Here is a 12,671-nt window from a genome sequence, read left to right as displayed (position 1 = left end):
TTAAAAGCCTTTGATATCTTTGATGGAAAGTCATGACAAGGAGAGCGTAAACCACTCGACTAGTTTTAAATATGATAGACAAGGCACTCTGCGATGAATTAAGCGGAAACCATGGGAAATTTAACAACATTCTTTCAATAAATAGCTTTAATTGACCTTGGGAGCTGAAAATGTGCCATATGTTGCAAGTTGCAGTGTTTGAACTGAGGTCCCAGCGGACCTTTCAGCTGATTTCTCCAATGAAGGCACTGAGCCGGAGGAGGGGGAGAGAAAAAGAGAGAGGGAAAAGCACTGCAGCATTTGGCTAGCCAGTCACTGTGATATATTGACAGGTGAAGCCTGTGTCCTTGCAAACCTGTGTTCCTCGCAGCAGGAGAATTGAATGTTTAAAACGTGGAGGATGTCAGTTTCCCTCTCTGCAAAGGCTGCCGCTGCCTACAGCAGACAATTACATTTTATTTGACCTGCCAATGGGGCTGAAGAAGTTGCCTCCTTCCAGGGGAGTGGTTATGACCTCTCAGTCTCATAAATGGAGACAACAGTGCATTACACAGAGGCTCATCTTTAAAATTGCATCGTCTTCTCTCTCTTCTGCATTCCATTAAATATTTCCACAGCAAACTATTTTTATTGACCTAACTTGCACTGCCTTTAAAATTAAAGGCAGAAATGCCAAACATTTTAAAGGGGTCATATGATGCAATTTAAAATTTTCCTTTCTCATTGGAGTGTTACAAGCTCTTGGTGCATAAAAAAGATCTGTAAAGTTGCAAAGACTAAAGTCTTAAATTCAAAGACATATCCTTTATAAAAGTTAAGACTTGTCCACGCCCCCCTAAAACAGCTCATTTAAACACGCCCCCACATCTCTCATCAGTAATTATGTTCTCATAGGATGCAACAACTGCCTTGTTTGTAATGGGTTTTATTGTTTTTATCCTGTCATGCCAGTGTTCTGACAGGGACACACCATAACATTATATGTTGAGGGACGTAACATTTCCGTCACACGCTTGAGGCATACAGCCAATCACAACACACTGGATAGCTGGCCAATCAGAGCACACCTCACTTTTTAGAACGATGAGCTTTGTAAAAATCAATGCGCTTCAGAAGGCCGGGCATAGTGGAGAAACAATAATGTACAGTACATTATGTGGAGAATAATGTGTTTTTTTTTTTTTACCTTAAACCACATAAACACATTTCATTACACCAAATACACAAAATAATGTTATTTTTAGCAACATCATATGACCCCTTTAACAACTAAAAAAAAAAAAAACCCTTCCAATAAATAAATGAATGTAAGAGAAAGGGAGAGCAAGATTTAAATTAATAAGCAGTATAGATAAAAAAGGATAAGAAAGAAGACCAATCAGCCCTTAGTACGCAAATAAAGTATTATAATATATTATAATAAATTTAAATTGAATTTGAACTGAGGTGGCAAACAGAATGTAAAATAGCGATAAAATAGCGATTTGAATTTTAATGCAAGAAAAAACAATTTAAATAATTTGAAATTCAAAGTGAAATTTGAATTGAAATTGAAAAAAAAAATATTTTTAAACAAGCCCTGAAAATAGGCTTTATAGGCAGAATGAAAGATAGATAGACATACACTAGAATGGTAGAAAGATAGAATGATAGATAGATGGGTGTTGTATAGAAGGACTTTTTAGTTCTGCATTCCCTAAAGGAAATATCAGCGCTTGCAAAGCAGCAAGAGAAAATATCCAATTTTAGGTAAGCTTAGATTTAAAGCTTTGTTCTGTGCAAATGACCCCTTACCAGAAAACAAACTCCTGAACCAGATGTTTGAGGAATATCAATATATTGCTGTATTGCAAGCACTGTAACTAAGTTACAAAACAAAACAGAAAAAATGAGAACAAGACAAAAGAGATGAAAGGCAAAGCAATTCTACCTTTACAGCATGCGTACAGATGCAAACCACAGTGAGAAATGTGTGCTGTGATCCGTAGTGGGCAAATTCCTTTAGAATGACTTAAAGGTGCATATGTTGTGCATATGGGCATGGTGAACACAGGCACTATGGTATACGTGTTATGGAAACACAGCTATCTACTGCAAAACCGCTAACCCCGCTCACACCCACTCAGCTTTGCTCTTTTCTGCTCTTTAATTCCGAGATGAAAATTAGCCATTACCAAATTCCTGCTGAGAGTCAAAGTCAAGTGCTGGAGTCGGTCGGCCCTGGATTAACAGGTAACATTTGGCTTGGAAAGCCTTATCTCTGAGAAATGCAGTGTGCTGTGTGTGTGTGTGTCTCTCTCTCTCTCCACTAATGTTCCCTACACTTAGAGATTAAATCGCTTGCTGCACAAACCCATTTGAGAGCACAAGGAAGGTGAGGGGGATAATCAGCACAGGCACTGGGCCGTGTTTCCTAAATGCGCTCCCAAACATTACTGTGCATGGGCATAAAATTAGCGTCGGGACCTTAAAACGCTGACATTTCGCATGACTTTTGGGAAAGTGACACCATCATATTTTCTTGTAAGATATCATTAAATTTCAACTGCCCTGTGGCAGAGACTTTCCATTAATAACCAATTCTGTGTGTCACTCTCCGCACCTCTTCTGAAATAATGAGTCCTTTGGTTTGGCTTAATAAATTGAAACATATTCTCAAGGCCAAGCTGAAGACAGTCACACAGATGGGCAGGCAAAGGGGAGGAAATCTTCATAAATCCTTAACTGTCGCATATGGTCAGGGATAAAAACAAAAGCAGCCTTGAACAGTTCAACACCAGAGGGGAAAAAAACAGGCCTTGTGTGGTTTAAACTGTAGCAGGAGATCAAACCACAAACTGTGAAGATTATAAGACATGTTCACAGGACACAAAATCTTAGATCAAATAAATAATGGAGAAACATATATATATATTATTATTATTATTATTATTATTATTATTATTAATATTTGGCTACTTCCTTCTCTAAAAATCTAAAACATTACAGTTTTTAGCAAAAAGCAATGCATCTCATTATAGCTTTACTATCATTATATACTCCAATCATCATAACGGGAGAGTCAGATAAATGGAATTTTTAATAGTTAAAATAAACTTGTGGTTTTGTTGTTCAATCACATTTGCCCTGTTCTCGGCATGGCATTAGTACTTACAGTAAGTATTGCAGCATACTTTGATTGCACAGTTATTGCATTATTTGCACTGTTGTTGATAATGTCAAAACTATTAACATTGTGTAACTTTGGTCTTTTTTTTACCCACTTTTTACCCAGAAATCTAAATTCTGTCATAAATTATTTATCCTGTCATTCTAAAACTATATTTGTACCTTTTTCTGTGAAACACAAAATAAATAAAATGTTTAAGTTTTGACTTTTTGTCCAAACAATTATTGTCAAGGGGGTCCAAAACAGCTCTGGATTCAACTGACTTTCAATGCAAAAAAAAAAAAAAAAACCTTTTTCAAAGTATCTTTTGTGTTCCACAGATTCATGCTTTATGATTCCATGTTCACGATTGTCCCAAACATCTTGTTTTCTGGTGGTGGACCATACAGCAGCGGCAATGCAAAGAGTCTTTGATGCAAACCCCAGCAGAAGAAGATATCTTGTCTTTTTACACAACCCGTGTCATATTTATTGCATAAAGGTCAGAGTGTTCATTTGTTCAAAGTCAGCGTTTTTCCATGCTCCTCCATGTAATAAATGCAGAGGGGATGTCATTATTGGACCGCTGAGGATTAAAGGCTTGACTGCCTGTGATGACTGCATAAAAAAGCCCCTCCACTACTTTTGTTTCTTCAAGTGAGCGTCCTACAGGAAGACCACTCTTGGTATACAATGACAACCATCATTGTCATAAACAGACACTCCTCAAAGGTGAATGGAGCATTGGTGAGAGAGGGTTGTGTAATCTGATTAATAAAGGTAAAGAAGTAATAGTAACTAATGCTTTCAAAGGCCTTTGAATTAATTGCCTTTTGAAAAGTAAAAGTATTCAGTGCTTGAATGTAGTGGTGGGTCTTGTGGGGTTGACGATCATAAGGGTCTGGAAATCGAACATGTTGCTTTTTTAGGATGGGGGCGTTATTATTAGCATGCATTACAGGATGAATCAGGCTAGATTGAATCTATTTATTGATCACTGAACACTTACTGGTGCACACTTGAATGCTAGATTACTACATTCACACTCCGGGAAGCCTCCTGCACAGTCTAGTGCTAATCATCTCTAGAGATGGGTATGTGTAAACGTATATATATATTTTTTTTGTAAACAATATGTAAATGCCTTCCACATTTAACACACAATGACATTAGAAATTCAAACAAGGAGTCAAAAACCCGACATAATCAAAATGCTTTGATAGAACAAGCACTCGAACACTGAGAAATGGAAGATAGTCTGCAGTCTGATCACAGTGGAGTGCGTTCCATTGAAGACGGACAGACATATTAATGTGCTTCGCAGCAATCCTACAGGGAATGAGGATGTTTGGGGCGACAATCGACTCTGGCACTAATCCAGGCTCTATGTACTGAGCCGATTTGGAGACCGAAGATGAAAGACAAAAAGAAATGTTAATGTAAACTTTTTAAAAAGCAGAGCTTAGGAGCCCCCGTCTGATCAGCCCTCTCTCTCTCTGTCTCTCATGCCCTCGTGAGCAGAAGAAAATGGATGCAAATCCATTTGCGTCTGGTTCACAGCTATAAAAAAATACTTAGGATTTTTTAAAGCGGGTGATGTGTTAAACGTGTGGAAATCTGTTTTGATAACATTATTCATAACACTGGCTTTGAACAGCTTGAATTAATAACACTCCATTTACAGACGGAAGAAAGCTGGCATGGTATTTCCAGTTAAAGAGATTAATTTTTAAACACCTAATTGACAGGCCGGGGTTAGGCGGGATAAGCAACAGCATCTCCGGGCTTGTGGCTGCAAAGTCAAGGTGACTGGAACACTTAGGCGAGCTTTAAAATGCTGAGAGAGAGAAGAGAATTAGTCCTCCCGCAGTTTTTCTCCTCCCCCTATTCTCTTTTATTAGGAACGATTTTGTTCGCAGTCAAATGATATAACAGTCCTAAGTATCCGTTGATAATTACGGAACAAAGAAAATTTTTACATTTGACACACTTTGCCCTAAACTCAGCAGCTTAATAAGAGAGCAGCACTACTGTGTGAGCGCTCCAAGTTGACATTAAAGGGATAGTTCAACTAAAAATTAATTTCTAACAGCCTTGTGTCGTTCCAAACCTGCATGCTGTTTTCTTTTCTGCAGAATATGGGAGAAGATGTTTTGAAAGTGAATGTGGTCCAAACAACAAAACAAAATGATCCCTTTTTTAGGAGTTTTGATGAAACTACAAAGTAGAATATGTGTTTTAAGTCAGCAAAATTTCTTTTAAAATTGTTATGTCTGGTAAATCAGCTTCAAAACCTGCTGTTTACAAAACAAAACTATGCACGCAAACCAATGATCTTTGTGGTATTTAATTGTTATGTCTAGGACATCTGGGTCAGAAAGTCAGGGTCAGCCTTACCTTAACACAACAGTTGTTTTTAAGCTTCTCGCATTTCGAATCACAAATTAGCAGAAACGGCTTTGCTAATTGTTACATTTCGTCTGTCCAAGGACAAACAAATGATAAATTTGTTCACAGCAGTGCGCATACTGTAAAGGGCAGATGCTTGGATATGTACTTAGAATTCACAAAGAGACTGTCCATGCTGCATATGGAATCTCGTTCATTGTAATTGCCCTTCTAGTGCAAAACAAAAAAGAAAGTCACTTGCAAACTGAGAGAAAGAAAAACGGTGGAACTAGTCAAAAACAAAGCCCTAACCCTCCAGGCCAAGAGCTCTATCTTTTCTTTTAATCAAAGCAGGTGTCTCTGCAGCGCATTGCTCCCTTTGAAATGAAGGGTAACATAAAACGGCCCTGGCATCTTGTGATGGACAAGAAGATTTCACCTTCTCTAGTGAATGATAATACATTATTAAATTTGCCTCTCTGCTCGTGAGATACTCTTAGCTGACCACAGCATATTTATCTCGCTATCTAAGCCTTATATCTTGGCAGGAGAAAGCATTCTGTCACTTTTAAGGCATTTCAAAGATTAGAAAGAACCACTTGCTTTTCAACATTCCTAAAAGCACTGTCTTTCTTGTGGAATGTGATTAGCAGTCCATGGTAGCACGTAATGGAACATTCATGAGGGAGAACAAATATCCAAATGAAGCGCCGTGTCCTGGAGGGACGGCCCATGTTTGCATCATCAGCACTATTTGTTTCGCTGCTCACAAACTTGATTGATCCTCTATTGAATGATTTACTTTTTTTTCACACCCCTTCATTTCGACAGAACACACTGACAAGTTGTTTGATCATACACCGTGATTGTCTGCCAAGTCACATTTCAGATCCCCATGGCTAATGATCCAGCCTTTTGTCTTAGGAAAAGTCAGCCGAGTCAGCACAAGCCTCAGTCCGTTTCACTTTTGAAGTCAGAACCACAAGGACACTTAAAAAGGCGATAGAAAACATGCTTGGAAAGCAAGTGTGTCTGATGAAAGGAGAGTGTGCCAGTTTACCGTGATCAGACGTGGAGTTAAAGAACCGGAGGTCTGTAGTAAGTAACATGTTTGCTAAGCAAAAACCAATGTCTTTATAATGATGCAACATAGCGGTCATGAAACTGCCGCACTGGAAACATTTCTAAATTTTGTATCTACTGTATTCCTTGCTCAATAATTTTGGCTTTTGGTTTCTTTCTCCAACAGACCCAATGATCAGACACCAGCATTTATTAACAGAAATCAGTGAAATACATTACAAATAATGCTTGTTAAGCAGTCAATTAAAATTAGGGTGACATTTATAACAGAAGGCTACCTTTAAAATGTACACCATAATCTTTAGCAGTTATTTATGTATTACATATAACAGTTACTGTTTCTGCCTCAGAGGAAAATAATAAAAAGGACATTTTGAATCAATTTCTTGTAATTATGACTTTACATCTCCCATCTGTATCAAATCTAACAATGTAACTTTATTTCTTATTGGAAATTTTTTTGCAATTGCCCTTTTTTTCCTGAGGCTTTGCCTTTCATAGTTACAAGTACACTTCCATCTTAATTTCTGTATTTACAGACAAATACAGTGGAATACATCTCCCTCTCCCATTATTATGCCAATGTAATGTAATGTTTTTTTATTATTATTAAAATATCCAAAAATATCCAAAACCCACTAGAACAGTGATATATATTTTGCTGAATTTGTTTACTTACATTATCCCAAATGTTTTGAAGAATGTTTAAATACAGAGAAATAAGCAACTTTAACTAGTGACAGGGACAGTGTCCATAGTGTCACACATTATACACATTATAACCCTCGATTTCCATTTTGTTTTGTAGAAAACATGGAAACACCACCAACACCAACATGGAAAGATGCTTTAATATGTTATGCGTTTTAATAGACCTGTGACAACCGCAAAGAGTAGCATTATAACAGAACTTTCAAATGTATCCAGTATGATAAAACAGCCCTGCTTCCCCCCACCCCATACTTACAACCGGAAGGAGCGGAAGTGGTTGACTGTGGCATAATCAAAGCTCCGCTGCTTTTGAGCCGTGTGTCACTCTCGTTCAGCAGCCTCGTTTTGATTCTACTATGCTAATAAATCATCAGCTCATCCATGAACACAATTTCTGCCCGAGTCCCATCGGATCGCATCGGCTGAGGGGATGAAGATGACTACTCCCATGATTCCACACTCAGTCACGGTGTCATCAAACTACACCTTTGCTTGTTTGTTTGTTTTGAATATGCGCCCTCTAGCGGCGAAAAATTAAATATTGTGCCATAAAACGTTATATGATACAGCATCAAACATCATACTGTTTACTCTGCTCAAAAGGTCCATAGGATTTGTACAATTTCCTGCAGTATGCTAAGTGAAATTAGCCAGATTATTTCTCAAGCGTTACACTCTAAATGAAATAAAGCCTCCGTCCTTGGGGTTTGTGAAGACAATTACATCAGCAATGCAATCTAATGAGTTTCCATTCTTGCACTGCAAGAACAATATCTAATTCTACCAGATGCAAAAAAAAAAAAAAACAGTAGATTTCCCCACTCTCTTCACATGTATTAAATTTGATGTCAGGAAACTTGAAAAACCTGAGATCCATCTGCAGGTTACAATACACAAATGCAATGCTACATGCAATCAGACTAGCCATAAAATAATGAAAGCATGGTTTTTATACACCACACATTTTTTTTTTTACTTTTTTTTATGATTCACTTTTTTCTCTTTTTCTGATTTTAGTTTTTAAAAGCACAGAACTTTTATTTTCGTGTCTTTTGATGTTCTTGGGGATGAGGTATTTTATAATGAAATCATATAATGGCAAACACATGCTTTGCCATTCACTGACCAGCTGGCAAATTATCGGAATGATACTGCGGCTGCCATGCTCCATTATTCATATGACTGCATCTCTGCGCTTGTCTGTTTGGCCAAATCAGATCCGTTTATTCCACGCACATTTAATGCTGAATTCAGAGGAGGGGATGTACGCATCCATCACCTGCATAAACAAAGTCATGATCTACTGTCAATAGAGAGACTCGGTGACGGTACAGTGTTACTTCAAAGTTTCACAATATGCCTGTGATGAGGATGTGGTTATTTGCAAATTTGAATAACATGGTTACTACGAAAAGGGGAAAGGGTAATAGACATCAAATGGAGACATCAAGATTATTTGTAGCAATACTTTTCAATAAGAAGTGTTGCTTAATGAAGACTTCATAGAAAGAGAATAAATGATTTAGTGAGCAGATGTGTTTTCGAACCACAATTTAAAGCATTATTATAAAATGTGGTAAGTGCTTGTGCATTTTTACAATATGAACGTTTACACAAATCAAATTTTGCATAACTAAACACATGCCATGGGGCATGACCATTACATTGTCACTCATCAATTTCATCAAATGTGACTCATCTGTGATGATCAATAATACAGGAATAATTTATGTGAGAACAGCTCTCATTTGGTAAAAATAAACGTCTACCATTCCTTTGGGCAACAGAAACTGTTTGCAGTTATTATCCCATAAATTACTCTTGTAGTTTTGTTATTGTGCACCGCTTAGCTACAGCTCCCGCCCATATGTGGATATATTCACAAGCGGCTCCCCCAAGGAGAGGAACCATGTTAAATGTTTGATGTCCAAAATGAGTTTACTGCCAAAGGCTTTAAAGCCTTTCAAATTTCCTTGTTTGTCAACTACCTGCTGTTTCACAAGAGCGAGGCTTGTCAAAAACAATTCTGACAGATTCCCTTTGTGAAGCAATTCAATTAGTCCAGACTTTATAATAAATGTGAGTGAACTGTTCGCTTTTTTGCTTCACTTCAAGGTGAGGCGCCACTTAAAGCTGTCTAACTTCTAATGCCAGAGAAATGCTGACAAAAATAAATGACAGCGATAAAGGATACCATACAGTATTATTTTATACAACTTTTTATTTTTTAACTCAGAGTGTGATAGCATTGTGGTAATATAACTTGAACTGACAAGTAACCGTCTTTATGCGTCAAATCATTCAACTCAACCAATACTTTGAAAAACAGTAATTCATTCAGGAACAAAACAGGTCACTGTCTTTGAGTGCATTACTGAATCATTCACTATATTGATTCATTCAAAAACACAGATTCATTTATTAAAAAAACAAGTGAACGAGTCATTTAATCATTTGCTCAATATTGCATAACTTATAGCAACAAACAAAACAAGTGAGCAAGTCATTGAATCATTGACTCAATATTGCATAATTTATAGCAATATTGTGTCTAACATGTAAACTACTTAATACTAACTTTTTGTTTACTTTTGTGTGAGTCATTCTGTCATGTACTCAGATTAATTAATTAATTTCTGATTTATTTGGGAACAAAAAAACTGTACTGTTTGTTGCTTTGTTATAAGCAACAATTATGCTTTGACTGTTTGGAATTGTTTTCTACTGGAAATAACAAAAATACATAATATAAAAGGCAATAATGTGTCTATAATAATGTCTAGTGTCTAAATGTCTTGTTCTAAATGTCTTGTTCACTGAACTATTGTATTAAAGTAGTGCGGTTCATAATGGCACTTATGCTAAATATGAAGCATTTATCAAAACAGACAAGATCTACTACTGTTAGCCCGCTTGGATACATGTGACGCCGACACCTCAAACGTATTATATTTTGCACTGAAACAAAAGTGCACGCCATAGCATTAATTTGATGCTCTGCCATGACCATAAAGATCAAACAAGTGGAGAAATATCATTAAACCATTGGAATGTAATCTCATTTGTCTAAACAATCTGATCCAATGAACAACCCTAATTAAAAAGGCTGCCATAAACAAAAGCAGGCCAAGCCAGACGAGCCCCTCCTCTTTAACAATTGGGCACATTTATTTTATTAATCTAATGCATCATGTATCATATCATTACAGTTCAATATATCTATCATTAATTTTATTCCCTTCACTTAAGGCTTTTATTGGGATTACTTTGGTTATTAGTTGGTCTAATGTATTGGTTACCTCCAGATCCGGCGTTACAATCTCTCTCATCTCACAGCATAAACCTGTGCGTGTTATTCAAATTGCCTCATTTATTATGATAGCTTCCTCATGTAAATTGTGCTGACTGCTCGCCCTTGCACAGTCCTCATTAGACTAATGAAAACCTTCAAACGAAAAAACTAAACAACCTGCCAAATAAAGGTCTGAGGTTATTATGAAAATTACAACTCTGGGAGCCAGGAGAAGCTCTGTTCATTAATTCATGCTCAGCAAATTGGTAACTAATTTAGTTGCACTCCTCTGCATTAATGGATTATTTTATAAAAATGTTTTCCACAGCCCGAGACCTTTGCCGCACACGTTAGAGAGCTTTGGATTCTAATCAAGAGGAGTGACATATTAAGCATGCCAAGCGTCTGAATGATAATGCAGCGGCGATGCAAATAGACAATGTGGATTTTCAGAGAGAAATAGGACCAAACTAACTCAACTGATATCTAAAGGGGCTGGTGGAACCATGGCATGCTGGGGGATTAGACAGATCCATCTCCATGTCTCTATTGGGCAACAAGAGGGAAAAAAATGTTCTGCGCAATCACACGTGTTGTGATAATGTTTTCATAAACAGGCCAATATGTCAGCGGTGTCAATCCAGATGTACAGTACGCAATCAGTCACTAGAAATGTCAGACCAGGACTGAACAAAACACATCGACTGCACACACCAATCCCCTTAAGACCCACACAAACACCTCATCTCCACCCCCCACCCATCACACCTAAGGTCTGACCTGTAAATTCATATAATCATGCTAATTACTTTGTTTCGCAGGCTTGCTCGGTCTATGGGAGAGACCTACACAGCGTCTCCTCTCCGGGCAGATCCAGCAGGGGACGTGCAGCCCAGTGATTTCCACCGTGGTTTTAATGTCATTATCACCCTCTCCAACAATTCCCCAGACCTGCCTTCCGCCTGGAGAGAATTCTCAAATCTATTATTTGCTTCAATTTGTGTTTAATGCAAAGCATGTGAAAGGACACTTCATTTTTTCTTTGCCAGACCAAAGTAAACAGTGAAAAGTATAGACATTTGTAAATTGTTTAGCTTACTTCAACTTTACACTCAAATGATGGAGATGTTTTGATAGATAAAAAAAGGCTTGTGAGAATTCTAATCAGTGCTCAAATCGTATTTTTTTTTTTTCAAATGAACACTCCACACGTTTATTGATTTATTTCTATTCAGACCTTTGTGAGATTGTTCAGTAATATTGGGAATATTATTATAATGAAAAATTCTATTGGAATATATTTTAAATGTAAATGATACCTTTGATGGCAAAGCTGAATTTTCAGAAGCTATTACTCCTGTCTTCAGGGTGGAAACAATTCTTATTAATATCAATGTTGAAAACAGTTGTGCTGGTTATTATTTTTTGTGGAAATGGGGATATATATTTTTTAGGAATCTTTGATGAAAAGGAAGCTCAAAATAACAATTTATTTGAAATAGTGAAGACATTTAAAACATAACAAAAGATTTATTTCACTTGAGATTTTTTTTTTATGCATCCTTGCCTGTATTAACCTTATTAATTTCTTATCAATTAGCAATTGTTATTTCCAAAAAATATAAATGTTTCGAATAACACAGAAACCAAGACATGACTTCATGGACAGGAGTGTCATACTCAAAAGTTTTTAACAAACATTAAAAACAATAGTGTTATTAGTTGGTTTAATGTACTGAATGCTGACCTTTCTCCAGGTGCATTCTCTTAGCCTCATGGCCGATGTCGTGAGTTGCCAGATCACCCTCTTTAGGCCCGGGTAAGATGCTGGGAGACAGGCCCAGTAATGCCTGGTTCATCGACAGTCCATTGTGATGCACAGCTTTGAGAGAACACAGAGACACATTATTCCCATCTCCACACATCGACAACGCAAAACACCTCGAGTGATAAATAATGATTTGAGTTGAAAAGAGCCTTCATCGTCCAGTGGCTAGAGAAGGTGAATACGTCCTTGGCTTTCAACTGTTTGTGACTTGTGGTACTGTA

The 12,671-nt window shown here is 37.1% G+C and overlaps 1 protein-coding gene across 5 annotated transcripts in view; it reads right to left on the bottom strand.

Moving 5' to 3' along the window:
* LOC132095294 (dachshund homolog 1-like) overlaps positions 1 to 12,671 on the bottom strand; it is a 109,723-nt gene that overhangs the window by 15,517 nt on the left and 81,535 nt on the right. For 3 of the 5 annotated variants that reach the window (XM_059500143.1, XM_059500145.1, XM_059500144.1), the window contains exon 6: positions 12,370 to 12,504. In XM_059500143.1, the coding sequence (XP_059356126.1) occupies positions 12,370 to 12,504 (135 nt within the window). Of the gene's footprint in view, positions 1 to 11,431; positions 11,585 to 12,369; positions 12,505 to 12,671 lie in introns of all 5 variants that reach the window. The other 2 variants (XM_059500141.1, XM_059500142.1) reach the window with 1 other exon arrangement.

The sequence above is a fragment of the Carassius carassius genome, chromosome 19, assembly GCF_963082965.1.
Source record: "Carassius carassius chromosome 19, fCarCar2.1, whole genome shotgun sequence".
Lineage (NCBI taxonomy): Eukaryota > Metazoa > Chordata > Actinopteri > Cypriniformes > Cyprinidae > Carassius > Carassius carassius.
The sequence above is the reverse complement of the archived record's forward strand: the minus strand, read 5'-3'. Positions and strand labels throughout refer to the sequence as shown.